Genomic DNA, 15,716 nt, shown 5'->3' on the forward strand with positions numbered 1-15,716 from the left:
CCTCAAGACCCACTTGAAGACATTTAATTAAGTTATATAAATCAAGAGCTATAAAGGCTTTGCCTTACTTTGTTCAACAGAGAATATACTTACATCAGCATTAAATGGATTGATTAAGGACTCGTAAAAAGGATGGCAGCCTAGGTGTGCACTGGCTGCGGTTGATCCCCTGGCAGTCTTTGACGTGCTACCTTGCTCCTGAGCCTGCCCAAGCGAAAAACAAGAATACAAGGGGTTAACATGTATGTGTTCTTTGACTCCCAGAATAAAAAAAAAAATGAATGGACTTTAATGAAAAGGGGATATTGTATAGATACAGGAAGAGATGGGGATAGACATGGGAGGTTAGTGAGCTGACAGCTACAATCTGTAAGTGTCGTGGGAAATGGCTGAAGGCTGGGATGCAGAATTGCCAACGTAGGCCAGTTCAGGTGTGGCGGAAGTCCCTCCCTGGAGATTGTTAGTAAATGTCCTTGGAAACAAACACATCCTAGAGAGATTACATAGGGGTCTATTTACTAAGCAGTGTTAGGAGACAGAGTAATAAGTGATAAGGTGCCAGCCAATCAGCTCCCAACTGTCATTTTTCAAACACAGCCTGTGAGATGACAGTTGGGAGCTGATTGGCTGGTACCTTATCACTTTTCACTGTGTCTCCTAACACTGCTTAGTAAATAGACCCCTTAGACTCTACTGTGTGTTCATGACTGGGCATCTGGTATTAATCATGGAATCTTTTTTTTTTGTCCTATACCCGACCACAGAATCAATTTTGCAATGGCGTATCTTCACCACGATTAGCAGTGCTATAGCTACGGGGGAGGTTATGTGACTTTACAAGCAACAAGGTGATACAAACGTGACTTCTCCTTTTATTTTTTTTTATTATAAACAATTCTACTCCATGTAGCTTTGAAAGCTGCACCGTTCATTGGCATATCTCTGCTAGTTTCCAGGTAAATAAGTCATCCTGACTACTGTATTTTCTATCGTACGTTACCTGTTACCTGTAATGCAAGATCAAAACTGGATTATTTCATTGCTGAATCTCTAAAAAAAAAAAAAAAAAAAAATTCGGAGCTGTGAAATCCCTCAAGTGGATTAAATGCTTAAAAGAAGATTTTTTTTTAATTTTATCCAACTAAGACTACAATGATCTGAAAACATTGTTATTCTTTTCCGGCTGTGCTGATAAAAGAAAAGATAAAAACCATATTGCTTTTGAAAGGACAATCAGAGTGTACTCAGATGTTCAAACCACCCTGACAGTCTATACAGCTGCCATTGTGCCCGGCAGTCAGGGGAAGCCCATCGATGCTTGTCTGTTCAATTTGGGGGTGCCTGTTCTGCTCTTCTGATCATGTGTGGGGGCTGGCGCGTGCGCAGTGAAGCCATGTTCTTGTGAGTTAAACAGCCCTTCTAGTCGTACCATATCATGGTGCGAATCTGTAGCGCCGAGCATCTTTTCGTGCGCCTTTTCACATTAAAATGCATCATATTCGCAATGTGTAATACTACGTTACAGGGTCACAGCCACTGACACTGTAACGTAGCATTTTGCATGCAGATACAACCGCACACAGAATATAGGCATGCCGCATATCACTTTAATCAGCAGAAGCTGCATGTGCATCCTGTTCGCTTGTGAATGAGACACACTGTATGGGAAAAAGTCGCACAAAAAGACGCTCAGCGCTAGAGTCTCACGGCGCTCACATGTTATGTGTAACGTGACTTGTAGCGCACTGAGGATAGATGTATATGGACATCTCTAGTTTTGCCATTAGCCCTCTAATAAAAGCCATTTACACAGGATTGCAGCTTTAGGGGTATATACTAAAAGGGTACAGCAGCAGATGTTGGGGATCTCTGTTGCCGTCCCTACATTATTGGTCGCAAATGCAGTCACCATATGTTTTTATGGGCACTGTAAAAATGTTAAGCTCTGAAAAGTTAAGCTTGGCACCTGATAGCTAACCCCATCTTTAGATGGCATGAGTCACTGTCAGCACTTGGAAATGAAGCATTAGTACCAGCTATCACTTTGCTATTTTATCTGGTCAGCCATGGGCCTCATTGGAGTCCATTCCCCTAGAAGACATTTTGATACATACCCTTGATAAATAATGTCTTAGTGTTGCCTTATGCGTGTACCCTGTGGTAATAGGCAAGTGGCCCTGGGGAGCAGAACCAGAAGGCAAGTACATGGATATTGTAGGTCCTGCCACAGGACCTACAATAAAGAAGGAAGGGTATTTTATACCCCCCGACTAACATCTTTTCAAACTCAACTGATAAATGTTTGCTAGCCCACAATTACAGTAGGTCATAACTATACACGTACCTTCCCACCGGTGATCATTATATTATATTGTCAAAGCAAATCATTGTATTATTGATAGACAGGGCCGCTTAGACATAGGGGGGGGGGGGGGTCCTATATACTAGGGGACATGGCCACTGAAGGGGGAGCACCTAGGCACCTGTGTGGACATTCCTATGACGGGGTGGCTGATTCCCTGCAAAGGCCCAGGGGCCCCTTCTCGGAGCTCAACTTAGTCCCTGAAGCGTCAGCAATGATAACAGACTGAAGTTAGGGTGCATGGAAACTGAAAGTGGTGTATGTAGAGGAACAGAAATTAAAAAAAAAAAAACTTTCCCAAGTTAGCAACACAATCATTGTGTGTGTGTGTGTGTGTGTGTGTGTGTGTGTGTGTGTGTGTGTGTGTGTGTGTGTGTGTGTGTGTGTGTGTGTGTGTGTGATATATATATATATATATATATATATATATATATATATTTAATCAAACAAAATGTGCTGGCACTCAATGCAGTATAAATAACATCCAGCCTGGGTGCCTCCAAAAACATTCACAAACAGTCCAATCCAATGTAGTGGCACACTCAGCACTTGTAGTCCATTGTAATTGTGGTGTATTGACACTTACCATGCAACTGATACCTCCGTGTGGTCTCAGTTCACCACAGGGAGGTATCACCACACGGAGGTATCAGTTGCGTGTTAGGTGTCAATACACCAGCGGACTTGTTCCAAAAAAATTATATTGATCAAGAACTTGTAGCATTAGCACCTTGAAAAAAAGACCCACCGCCATCTTGAAACGTTGGTGAGTACAAATGCTGTAATTTAATTTTTTGCACAATATAATTTTTTTTAACAAGTCCGCTGAGTGCCGCCTGTTTTCTATGTGCACGGTGGAGCTGGAGCATTCTTGGTACATGAGATAACAATCATATATATATATATATATATATATATATACACACATACATACACAGTATATACACACTTTTTTTTTCATGATGCAACACGGAGATCTGACAAACACTAACAGAAAAACAGGCACATGATAGTACAGGTTTGTATATAGGGGAGCATGCAGAGACTACAAGACATTGATGCAGGCATTCTGTAAAACATATAAGGGTGCACTGTAGCCCTGAGCAGAAAATAAAAAGAGGTACAGTAACCTAGCCTCTCCTCAGCTGCAATTAAAAAGCTAACACCCTCCATTTACTAACGGCAAATAGCCACAGTGTCGCAATTTGCTAACAGATCTGATAGATTCATTGCCATTGAGAGAGTCTATATGGTCTCGTGTTACTTCAACATTTAACATGATCTAAATTCTAAATGGTTCCTGCCCATAATGGCGATGAATTCAAGGTTCTTTTCAAGGCGGGAGGAGGATGGAAGTAAATGAAGATCTTAATAAAGCTTAATAAAAGTAGAAAATCAGATGGATGATTGGACATGGCCGTCTGATTGACACCATCGGCTACCTTTCACTGGAGTCATTTTCCCTTCCAACATCTCCTGGCTGTAACTCTGGGTAACAGCCAGTGTGTATGAGTATCCTGAGGGCAACATATTAGGGACCCCCACAAGTTTACTGACGTGTGTGTGTGTGTGTGTGTGTGTGTAGCTGGAGTTCTCTACTGGGTTCATCTCATTCAATATTATACATGATGACATACAATTAGTCTCTAAGTAACGCAAGTGGTAAGGGCTATTTATTACGTACATACTGTATGCAAGGGAGGGATTAAACACAACTAAATCCTTACATTCAGGGGACGGAGGTACGTCAGTGACTTTTTCCAGAACTGTCCATCACTGACCGCATGCAGCACAGCCTTAGTAGTCAGGGTCGTGTTAGTGAGGACTTTCATTGTCGTGGCTGTCGTTCGATGCAGCAAGTCCACAGACTGGGCAGGCAGGACCTTGACATCAGCCTGGAAACGTAACACCACACAACTTCATCAGGTCTCCAAAACATGCACACATGCATTATACTGTTAACAATGTAATCTCAGTGCTAATTGCTGGGTTACATACAAACTGTCTACTGTGTCTTATGGAAGTTTTTAGGTCTATCTTAAGGCCCCCATACATCAGAGATTGATTGCAGCAATCGTGCAATTTGCAATCGATTGTGTATAAAAATCTTTCCCTTTTTCAATCGATTGCTGATTGCAGAGATGACACAATCGATTGAAAAAGGTAAAGATTTTTATACACAATCGATTGCAAATTGCACGATTGCTGCAATCGATCTCTGATGTATGGGGGCCTTTATTTCCAGTACTTGCCAATACCAATGGCAGGAAAGTTAGAAGCGAGTAAAGGCCAGTAGAGTTAGCAGTGATATAATAAACAACCACCTAGTTTAGTGCAGTCTCAGTGGAGTGTTGAGAATGAAAAGGTCCAATAGAGTGTTGGAGGAAAGGCATCTTGGAGGAGCATAGGAGTTAGTGATGGGATGGGAATCTGTGAGGGAGTTTGGGTCAGAATTAGTATATTCAGAACAAAAATAATTACCACCAAGGGTGTAACTACCATACAGTAGTGTCTTCATACACCTAGCGTCTATACGCCATATGGTGCAAGACATCTAGCATGACTGAGAGGAGTAGTGTACCGAAATCTGCATCGTGACGTAAAACACCACTCACAGTGTACTACAGATGCTGGGCTGCAACACTAACTGCACAGGCTTTAGTGTTACACATGTACAAAGTCGCAGATGTAGTTCAACGGAACTTGGGGTGAGGAAAAGCCGCAGCCGCTGCCTCGGTGAAAATCTTACACAGATTCAGGGATAGGGGCATTTAGAGCTGCAAAATCGCACTGACATCAACGTCGGGTTTCAACTGAAGCTGAAACCTGACGGATGAAAATGATGCTGATTTTACACTTCTAAATCCCGTTGATGTCTGTTGTTGTCGACTGGATTTGGTTTAGAACCAAAACCGACCTTTAGTAAATTTACCCCTCAAACTTAGGGCCTGATTCAGACCTGTTCGCTAGATGCGAAAGGTATATAACTTTTTTTTAACTAATTAAGACTCTGTGAGCCCTTCCTTAATTTGCATCTTTTTGTTTTCCACAAATTTTAACCCCAGTGGCCCCCTAATGCCTGATTTTCCTAGCGAGTCCTTACCAACCCCTAGTTATGGGCCCCACAAGTTATGTACAATGCAGGGCGCTGAGAGACCTCCATGAATCTTTAATAGTCTTGGTCAACAGTTCTCAATGATATCATGACTTCGGCTTTACATAGAGAAAACCAGGGAGGAACTATAGCCAGTAGGAGCTGAAGAAGCCATGAGGACCCATTAATCACCAGCCTGCAGGTAAGTTCTGTGTTGTGGAGGACCAGCAATCTCAACAATGTGAACTTGGGGCACTACAGTGTGGCATGGGTTTGGTATAAAAGACAGACAGGAATTAGATAGACAATGTCTAGATAGACAACAGATGTTAGACAAGCAATAGGTCGACAGGGACAAAAGGTTGACACAGTAAAGGTCGACATGGATGAAGGTCGACAGGTGCAAAAGGTCGACAAGGTCAACATGTTGCCAAAAAATGGTTGACATGTTTTTTTTCTAACCCTAATCTTCACCCTTACCCTCCCCTTGATGCCTAACCCTAACACTCCTTCTTGGTGTCTAACCCTAACCGTTGGGGTAAGTGCCTAACCATCCCTTCTAGTGCCTAACCTTGACCCTCCGGTAAGTGCCTTACCCTAACAAAAAAACATGTGTTGACCATTTTTGTGTAGACACTTTCACCCTGTCAACCATATCGACTTTTTGCCGGTTTAACATCTGTTGACTATCTAGACATTGTGGACCTTTTTCCTGCCTATCCATTAATTGGAACCCATGCGCATTTAAAGTATGTAATATAATGGGGGAGGGTGTCATGTCCCTATCTTTGCCAGGGGCACCCGGATCCCTAGATACGACCCTGAGTGGACTGACCTCTTCTATTTCCTTATCTGCAGGCAGGGCTGTGGCATAATCTGAAAGCTGATGACGATACGAGAGGTGATACTGCTTTTTAACAGTGGTCAGGAAAGGAATAATGAACAGTGTGGCCCTTGTAACATTGCAGACTGCACCTACGTAAAGCAAGTTCCTTTTCTCTTCTTTATGTTGCAGACCCTAACTAAAATCTCAGCCTATGCTAAGTATCACCACCGCACCATTCTCCTGATATGTAACAGTTTTACAGCTTAAGGGCCTGATTCAGACCCACTCGCGAGCGGCTGTCCGCTCGCAAGTGGGTCGATGGTCGGCACTGAGCATGCGCACGACGGAGGGAGCTCCGTCGTGCGCATGCGCCAGACGCGACGAGCGAAGGACTTTCCTTCGCTCGTTGTGTCTGATCAAAGGGGGCGTGCTGTCGATGTTGATTGACAGCACGCCCCCTTTGGTGGGCGTGCCTCCCTGACGGGGGCGTTCCCAAGGGAACGCCTCCCGTCAGAAGCCGGCCCACTGACATCACTAGTGATGTCAGTGGGAGTGATTTTGGCTCTGATAGAGCCAAAATCACTCTGGGCCTTGCGGTTGAAAACCTCAACCGCAGGCTCCGGCTCGCAGTTTCGATGGTCGCGATGGTCACGACCATCGCGGCCATCAAACTGCACGGTCGTATAGGCTGTGGGTGGTGACCCACAGCTATACGAGCGTCCAGGAGGACGCTCCATAGTTATGGAGGACGGCCCTCATTCAGAGCGTGCGCTCTGCTCAGAGCGTACGGCTCTGAATGAGGGCCTAAGTATTGACCAACCTAACCCAATCCTATACTTGTCTAAATAATAATAAAGGTACTTTTAAACCAAGTCTATAGACTGATAATTATAGGACAGAACAGTAAACAGATACTTTCACTACATAATTGGCAAAGAAAGGTCAACTGGAAATGACACAAAAAACACAGCTGATAGAAAGCAATGTGAACAGGACACTATAACTGTACACTTATTTTTGAAAGACATAATTAATTTCCAGGGCAGCTACACAGTCAGTTATTGCGGTCTATCAAGGACAAATTAGTCTGGTTAATTTAGATCTCTCTAGGAAAGACTTGTATTGCTACTGTATATCAAAGGGACAAAGTGCTGGCTTCTCTTATACAGATTAGAAGAAATCATAGTTTACCCTGTTTTCGTCCAGGTCCCGAGCACTAAAAGAACTATAAACTACACAATTAACTAATTTTTTTACAAAACTGTATAAATATTATAATTCGGTTACCAATCTGATTTCTAATTCTGCTGCCTGGCTAGTCATAAGGATGCAGCCTATCGATTGACTACAAACTATCGGCATCACTGAGGTATGAGGCACAATGTGCAATGTTAAGCAGGGTACACACTGGAGCGATGTTGGGCCGATATGCTGTTTCGTAACGTCGGATCGCCTACATGGCTCAGTGTGTACGCATCCTGTGCATATCATAGACAAGTCACACACCAAGTCTGCCTGCTATGAAATCACACAGTTGTTAAATATTCAGTAAGTAATTATTAAAATGCTAACCTGCACAGTAGTCTTTTATCTGAATACAACATTCGTACATCAAACAGTAAAATGAAATGAGCAATCCTATGAAACAAATTAACACTGATTGCAAGGTGAGGCTATTAAATAATGAGACTGATGCTATAATTTAGGTTTAATCATATTAAAGTAAATTTTAACACAGTTCCCCTTCTGTGCACTCCACTTCTGCATCCACACTCAGCAGCATTCTGGAGTACAGATCTGACTTATGAAAAAGGCGTTTTCTCTTCCTGCTGTCCTCCGCTGCCCCGGCTGGCTACGTCATCTCTGCTCACCCACCAGCTCACGCTCCCTCTCCAGGCTGCTCCCCCCCCCCCCCCTCCGGCCACTTTCAGATCACCGTTGTGCCGACGTCACCTTCCGCTGATTGGCGCACGTGCAGAGAATGCAAACATCATTTGCAAATGCATAAGATGTTTGATATCTCCTCGGCTCTACCACAAAGGCTGTCCCGGCACTTAAATATGGAGATAAAAACAAAGCAAAAACAAGAGATATGGTAAGAACTTACCTTTGTTATCTCTGTTTCTACGAAGTCCATAGGGTCCACAGAGTGACCTTGGGGTATAGCTGGATCCTGGATCCTCGGGCACCACGGAGTTAAAGCTTTTAGCTGCTCCCAGGATGCACTTGGGTCCAACCTCCCCTATACCCCGCCCCCGAGCCACAGGCACCTCAGTTGGTAAGCAGCCCAGGCCGGAGGAGGAGACGAAACAGAGAGAAGGAAGACTGGAACACACAAGAACCATACTCACAGAAATGGGAGACGGAAAACCGGTGACCAGTCACAGAGCCCATATGAAGCCAGGTGCGTCAGGGCGGGTGCCCTGTGGACCCTATGGACTTCGTAGAAACAGAGATAACAAAGGTAAGTTCTTACCATATCTCTTGTTTTCTACTTCAGGGTCCATAGGGGTCCACAGGGTGACCTTGGGGATGTCCCAAAGCAGTCCAACTAAGGGCGGGGACGCTCCTGTGCTGATAGGAGAACCCGGCGCCCAAAGGATGCATCCTGAGAGGCAAAGGTGTCAAACGCATAGATCCTCAAAAAGGTCTGAATGGAAGACCAGGTGGCCGCCTTACAGAGCTGAACAGCAGAGGCGCCACGGCTAGCAGCCCAAGAAGGGCCCACGGACCGAGTGGAATGAGCCTTAACAGAGGCTGGAACAGGTAAACCCTCCTGCATATAAGCCTCAATAATAACAGAACGAAGCCAACGGGCTAGAGTCTGTTTGTTGGCAGGCCAACCCCTCTTGTGAAAACCAAAGAGGATAAACAAAGAATCCGACTTCCTCACAGAACTAGTCCGGTCCACATAAACCTGGAGTGCCCGGACAACGTCTAAGGAAGTCTCCCCAGCCGAAAGATCAGGTGACTGAAAGGCTGGTACAACAATTTCCTGATTAATGTGGAACCTGGAAACCACCTTAGGCAGGAAATCAGGACGAGTGCGAAGCACCGCTCTGTCCTGATGAAAAATCAGAAAAGGGGGACGACAAGAAAGCGCCCCCAAATCTGAAACCCTCCTGGCAGAAGCAATTGCCAAGAGGAAAACAGTTTTAAAAGTTAGCCACTTGAGCTCCACTGACTCCAAGGGCTCAAAAGGAGGACCCTGTAAGGCCCGAAGAACCACCGCCAAATCCCACGGGGCCACAGGTGGCACAAAGGGAGGCTGGATTCTCAAAACACCCTGGAAAAAGGTGTGTACGTCCGGCATAGCAGCGATCCTGCGCTGGAACCACACCGACAGAGCAGACACGTGTACCTTCAGTGAAGAAAGACGTAATCCTAAATCCAAACCCGACTGAAGGAAAGCCAGAATACGCGAAACCCGGAACACCTGGGGATCATAGTTTCTGGCCTCGCACCACTGAAAGTAAGTGTGCCACACTCTGTGATAGATCCTCGCGGAAGCAGGCTTGCGCGCCCTCAGCATGGTGGTAATAACGGAGCTAGAAAAGCCCAGAGACCTCAGGACGGCTGTCTCAAGAGCCACGCCGTCAAAGATAGTCGACCCAGATCCGGGTGAAGACAGGGCCCCTGAGACAACAGGTCCCGCCGTTGAGGTAGGAGGTACGGAGCGTCGATGGACAGGCTCCGCAGATCGGAGTACCACGGCCTTCTGGGCCACGCTGGGGCCACCAGGATCAGTGTGCCTCCATCCTGTTTGAACTTGCGCAGGACCCGAGGCAGCAGAGATATCGGAGGGAACAAGTAAGCCAGTTGAAACAGCCATTTCACCGACAGCGCGTCTATCAGACTTGCGCCTGCGCCCCTTGTCCTTGACCCGTACACAGGCAGCTTGTGATTGTGACGGGACGCCATCAGGTCCAGCTCTGGCAGCCCCCACTTGTCCACGAGTAGTTGGAATACCTCTGGATGAAGTGACCATTCCCCGGGATGCACGTCGTAACGGCTGAGGAAGTCTGCCTCCCTATTGAGGATTCCTGGGATGAAAACTGCCGAGAGAGCTGGAAGATAGCGCTCCGCCCAAGCCAGGACGCGGGACACCTCCGACATCGCAGCTCGACTGCGAGTCCCTCCCTGGTGATTGATGTACGCCACCGCGGTGGCGTTGTCTGACTGCACCTGAACGGCCCTTCCGTGAAGAGCGGTGCCGGACGACTGCAGGGCTCTGTATACTGCCCGCAGTTCCAGGATGTTGATGGGAAGAATCGCTTCCTCCGCCGACCAACGACCCTGAAGTGACAAGGAGCATGTTACCGCCCCCCAACCCCGGAGACTGGCATCTGTCGTGAGCAGAACCCATTCCGGGATCCAAAAGGGACGCCCCTCTAGGAGATGAGCTGTCTGCAGCCACCAGGCTAGGGACAGACGCACCTCCGAGGACAACACCAGCATCTGAGAGCGGATCCTGTGTGGCAATCCGTTCCATTCAGAAAGAATCAGCCCCTGCAGGGGCCTGGAATGGAACTGGGCAAACTCCACCATGTCTAATGCCGACACCATGGACCCCAAAACTCTCATCGCTGAGTGCACCGACACCCTGCCACTGCTCAGACAACTGTGAATCCGCAGCTGTAAGGAGGAGACCTTCTCTGGAGTCAGAAAAATCCGTTGCTGACGAGAGTCCAGCAGGGCCCCCAAATGAACCATCCGTTGTGATGGGATGAGGGAGGATTTCTTCCAGTTGATCAACCAGCCGTGCGCCTGTAGACAAGCGACCGTCAGGTGGAGATGCTGGATCAGTACCTTCGGGGAGCTTGCCAGCAAGAGGAGGTGGTCTAGATACGGTAGCAACCGTATCCCCTGGCTCCGAAGGTGAGCCGCCATGACCGCCATCACCTTGGTAAATACCCTTGGTGCCGTGGAGAGACCAAAGGGTAGAGCCCTGAATTGGTAGTGGTTGTGGAGAATAGCAAACCGCAGAAACCGTTGGTGCGATGTTGCTATAGGCACATGGAGGTAGGCGTCCTGGATATCCAGGGAGACCATATAATCCCCCGGTTCCATCGCCAGTATGATGGAACGCAAAGTTTCCATCCTGAATTTGGGAACCCTGAGAAATCTGTTCAGGGACTTCAAATTGAAGATGGGGCGATGAGAGCCATTGGGTTTCTGCACCAGAAACAGCGTAGAGTAATACCCCATCCCACGTTGAGACTTTGGTACGGCTATAATGACCCCCGCCGTCAGCAAGGCCTCTATGGCTTCCTGAACCTGCAAGGCCTTGGTTTTGTCCTGAGAAGGACTTGTGCAAAAAAACTGGCAAGGCGGCCTGTGCCGAAAAGACAGGGCGTACCCCTGGGAGACCACTTCTCACACCCAGGCATCCGTGGTGGTATTGTGGCAGCAATGGGCGAATTGAAGAAGTCGGCCTCCCACTCTGGGGTCCCCCAGAGAGAGGCCCGTCCCATCACGCAGAAGGCTTATCTTCTGGCTTGGAAGAAGGGCGCCTAGCACTCCAGGCTTGCTTCTTGGGCTTTGAGGCGGTCTTGGGTGCGGACTGCCTCGGGAAGGACTGACCCTTTGCCTTGCCCTGAACCCAAAAGGAACGAAACGCTGAGCTCCGGACCTTAGCAGGTGTAGTAGCTGAAGGGAGGAAGGCTGACTTGGATTTTGCCAGGGTATCTACTATTTTGTCCAGGTCTGGACCAAATAGTAATTCCCCATTAAAAGGTAAGGCCTCCAAGCCTTTCTTTGAATCCGCGTCTGCTCTCCAAGACCGCAACCACAAGGATCTACGAGCAGACACTGCTGCCGCCGAAACCCTAGAGGTCAACAGGCTAGCATCCAAAGATGTTTCTCCAATGTAGGAGGCGGCATCTCTCATCTGTCCTAACAACGCCCTCTGTAAGTCCGGAGATTCATCCGTAAACGTGTCCTCCAAGGCGTTGGCCCACCCCTCAATGGCCTTGGCCACCCAGGAGATGGCCATGGACGGCCGGGCTACAGCCCCTGAGAGAGAATAAATAGACTTTAGACAAGTCTCCACCTTCCTGTCCGTAGAATCCTTCAGCGAGGATATAGACGGCAATGGCAAAGTAGCACTCCTGATGAGGCGTGTTACATGGGAATCGACTGCAGGCGGAGTTTCCCATTTCTTACAATGCGCTTCCGGGAATGGATAATTGGACGCCAAGCGTTTCTGTGGCAGGAAACGCTTACTGGGCGTCTGCCAGGCCACCGCCATGTGATCAGTCAACTGATCAGACAAGGGGAACGCTGTAGAAGTAACCTTAGCTTTTTTAAAACTAGGATACCTTGACTTGGGAGCGGGTGCCTCATCCTCAATCAGAAGAATGGCCCGCACCGCCTTAACCAGAGCCCGCACATTGATGGAAAACTTAGTGTCTACCTCCTGGACTGAGGCATCTGAGGCTGAGTCATCCTGCACCTCACCATCATCCGAGGACCCCTCAGAATCCGAAAGATGCGCAGCCTGTGCTATGACTGAACGTTTAGACGCCCTGGAGGGCACGTCACTGCGCAATATCGACTGAAAAGCCGAAGATGCTGCCGCCAAATCTTGGACAGTGTGGGAAAGCGCATCCACCCAGGGTGGAGGAGCTGTCACAGGAGCCTGAAACGGCACCACAGCCGGCTGTGCCACAGGGGTGGACTGAATATACATTGGCAACCCCGCATAGGGACCAACAGGCTGAGACCCCGGGGGAGTCTGCAATAATTGTGGGACACCCGGGGAATGGGGGATGGCAGGCTGGGGCAACGCCCTAGTAGGGGCGGCAGTCGGGACCGACAGACGGTCCGCGATGGACACCAGCACCTGGGAAAACATCGCCCATGGTGGCTCCTGCGACATGGGAGGTTTAGACGTACCAGGGACCGCCTGGCACCGTCCGCACAGGCCGTCCTGTGACAAATCCTCCCTATCCACTCCTGCAGAACAGCGCCTGCAGGAGAACAATGCCGGAGCCCCGAAGTGCTCAATCTCCTCCTCAGACATGACTTAGGAAGAAAACGTGCGCACTCACCAGTGTGCTGAACAACAGCCCACAATATGGCACCGTGTAGCACACAACTGTATGTGACGGACCTCACCAATACATGATCTATATAAGAGAGGTCAGTAGAAACACCCTTCCCCCGCACACCTGTAGGGCTTGTAGGAGAAGGAAAGGGATAGGTACAGGCTGACAGTAAGTAGAAAAAAGACACAGACAGGCAGCACTAGCAAAAGTCACATACCATGCAGGAAGATATACTCACTGCACCTTTCCACTACAATCAACCTCCCAGATTCAGTGTCTGGGAGGGCTATAGTGCTGTGTACACTGTCCTTGTCGGGGGAGAGGTAAACAGGGGGACCGGTCCGCGTGCTCCCTGAGATATCTGCGCTGCCAGTAAGAAAATGACCGCTGGAGACCTCAGAGGAGGAGTGGCCGAGTATCTGCAGCTCAGCGACGCCAGACTCCGAGCTGAAAGGTGCGCTGAGCTGAGGGGAGGAGCCGCTGACAGGGAAGGCTTCCTCCCCTGGCTAGCATATTAAACCCCCAAGGTTGCGGCATCCCGCTTGCCGCTTACTTTACCCTGGTGGTCTAGTGGTCTGACGGGGTATGCCTCCGATAGAGGGGGGTCCTGTCGCCACCGCTAGCACCCCCGGTCTGTCCCCTAGACCGGGGGCATGGGACTGCATATAAAAGGCATTACCCGCGCACCGCCGCTAATCAGCGGTGCGCGGCTTACCTTAAGCTCCCCGGCGTCTTCCGGCAGCAGTCCCGGGGGAAACCAGAGTCTGGCTAGTACAGACTTTGGCTTCCCCCGCCGCGATCCCCAGTTCAGTGCTGGCGTCGCGGCGCCAGCAGGGAGAAGGAGCGGCAGCGTGGGCGTCTGTACAGACAGCCCAGCGCTGCCGCTCTGGAGAACAAAACTATAGTAAAAATAAATTTAACCTAGTTAAATAAAAAGCTTTAGGGGGCTGCTCCTGCAGCCCCCCCCGCAGGGTGACCCGACTCCGGCCGGGCACCATCTTAAACTGAGGTGCCTGTGGCTCGGGGGCGGGGTATAGGAGAGGTTGGACCTAAGTGCATCCTGGGAGCAGCTAAAAGCTTTAACTCCGTGGTGCCCGAGGATCCAGCTATACCCCAAGGTCACCCTGTGGACCCCTATGGACCCTGAAGTAGAAAAGTGGATATTTTTTGTGTGCTGCTTTTCGCTTTCTTTATTAAATAGACGTCTATGTATAAAAGCAAATCAGATACCTGTAGCTGCAAAACACCTGTAGCTGTAGTGTTACCCGCTGAGGAGCATTATACCTGCAGAACTCAGTCATCTCTAGGCCTTCATAGTGTTACCCGCTGAGGAGCATTATACCTGCAGAACTCAGTCATCTCTAGGCCTTCATAGTGTTACCCGCTGAGGAGCATTATACCTGCAGAACTCAGTCATCTCTAGGCCTTCATAGTGTTACCCGCTGAGGAGCATTATACCTGCAGTACTCAGTCATCTCTAGGCCTTCACAGTGTTACCCGCTGAGGAGCATTATACCTGCAGAACTCAGTCATCTCTAGACCTTCACACTTTTCAACTGACTTAAAAGCACAAATTTTATTCACACACAGAGAAGGACTTTGTTATTGCAGTGAATGGGGTCCTGGAGTAAGGGGGCCAGGGCCGTAACTAGGGTGGTGCGGCCGGTGCCGTCCGCACAGTGGGCAGCAGCCCTGAGGGAGGGAACTGGCCGCCCACCATAATCACTATACGCCGGGTGCCGCTGATATATATATATATATATATATAGTCCATCACAGTCTGCCGGCACTCATTGAAACATAAGCAACCTGCTCCGGTGCACAATACAACATATCAATCCAATTCACAGAATGAATGGCACTCGGAGACAACAAAGGGTTAAAAAGCCGATGTATTCAGTCGTCAAACGTTTTCAGGGTCTCAGCCCCGTCATCACGTGTGTGTATTGTCCTGATGATGGGGCCGAGACCCTGAAAATATTTGACGACTGAATACATCGGATTTTTAACCTTTTGTTGTCTCCGAGTGCCATTCATTCTGAATATACAATATATATATATTTTATAACATGGTACTACACACAGCGCTACACCCACAATGTTCTGATTGTCCAAATAACACTATATACACCGATACACTTTCCAAGGATTGGCGGCTGCTAAGTGTTCTCCAAGGAGACCGTCGTTGTACTGTCCCAAAGGCGAGAGCATAGCGCTTCATAGTGTAATCATTCTGTATTAATGAGGATAACGAGCACGGAGGGCGGGGTGACGTGTGACACAAGCACTTTATCCTGCTGGGTTGAGACCCATAAGATCAGCAATTTTGAAAGAAATTTTTATGTAATAGTGATTTTATCCTGGTGATTGTGAGGGGTGTATGTA

At 48.3% G+C, this 15,716-nt stretch overlaps 1 protein-coding gene across 4 annotated transcripts in view; it reads right to left on the reverse strand.

Annotated features, from left to right (window-relative positions):
* The window catches only part of NBAS (NBAS subunit of NRZ tethering complex), an 890,452-nt gene that overhangs the window by 473,950 nt on the left and 400,786 nt on the right, over positions 1-15,716 (reverse strand). For 3 of the 4 annotated variants that reach the window (XM_088451840.1, XM_088451839.1, XM_088451838.1), the window contains exons 36-37: positions 4,090-4,257; positions 94-204 (exon numbers count right to left, since the gene is read on the reverse strand). In XM_088451840.1, the coding sequence (XP_088307966.1) occupies positions 94-204; positions 4,090-4,257 (279 nt within the window). The remainder of the gene's footprint in view (positions 1-93; positions 205-4,089; positions 4,258-15,716) is intronic. The other variant, XM_088451841.1, reaches the window with a different exon arrangement.

This window comes from Taudactylus pleione, unplaced genomic scaffold (assembly GCF_031769625.1).
Source record: "Taudactylus pleione unplaced genomic scaffold, aTauple2 ptg000030l, whole genome shotgun sequence".
NCBI lineage: Eukaryota > Metazoa > Chordata > Amphibia > Anura > Myobatrachidae > Taudactylus > Taudactylus pleione.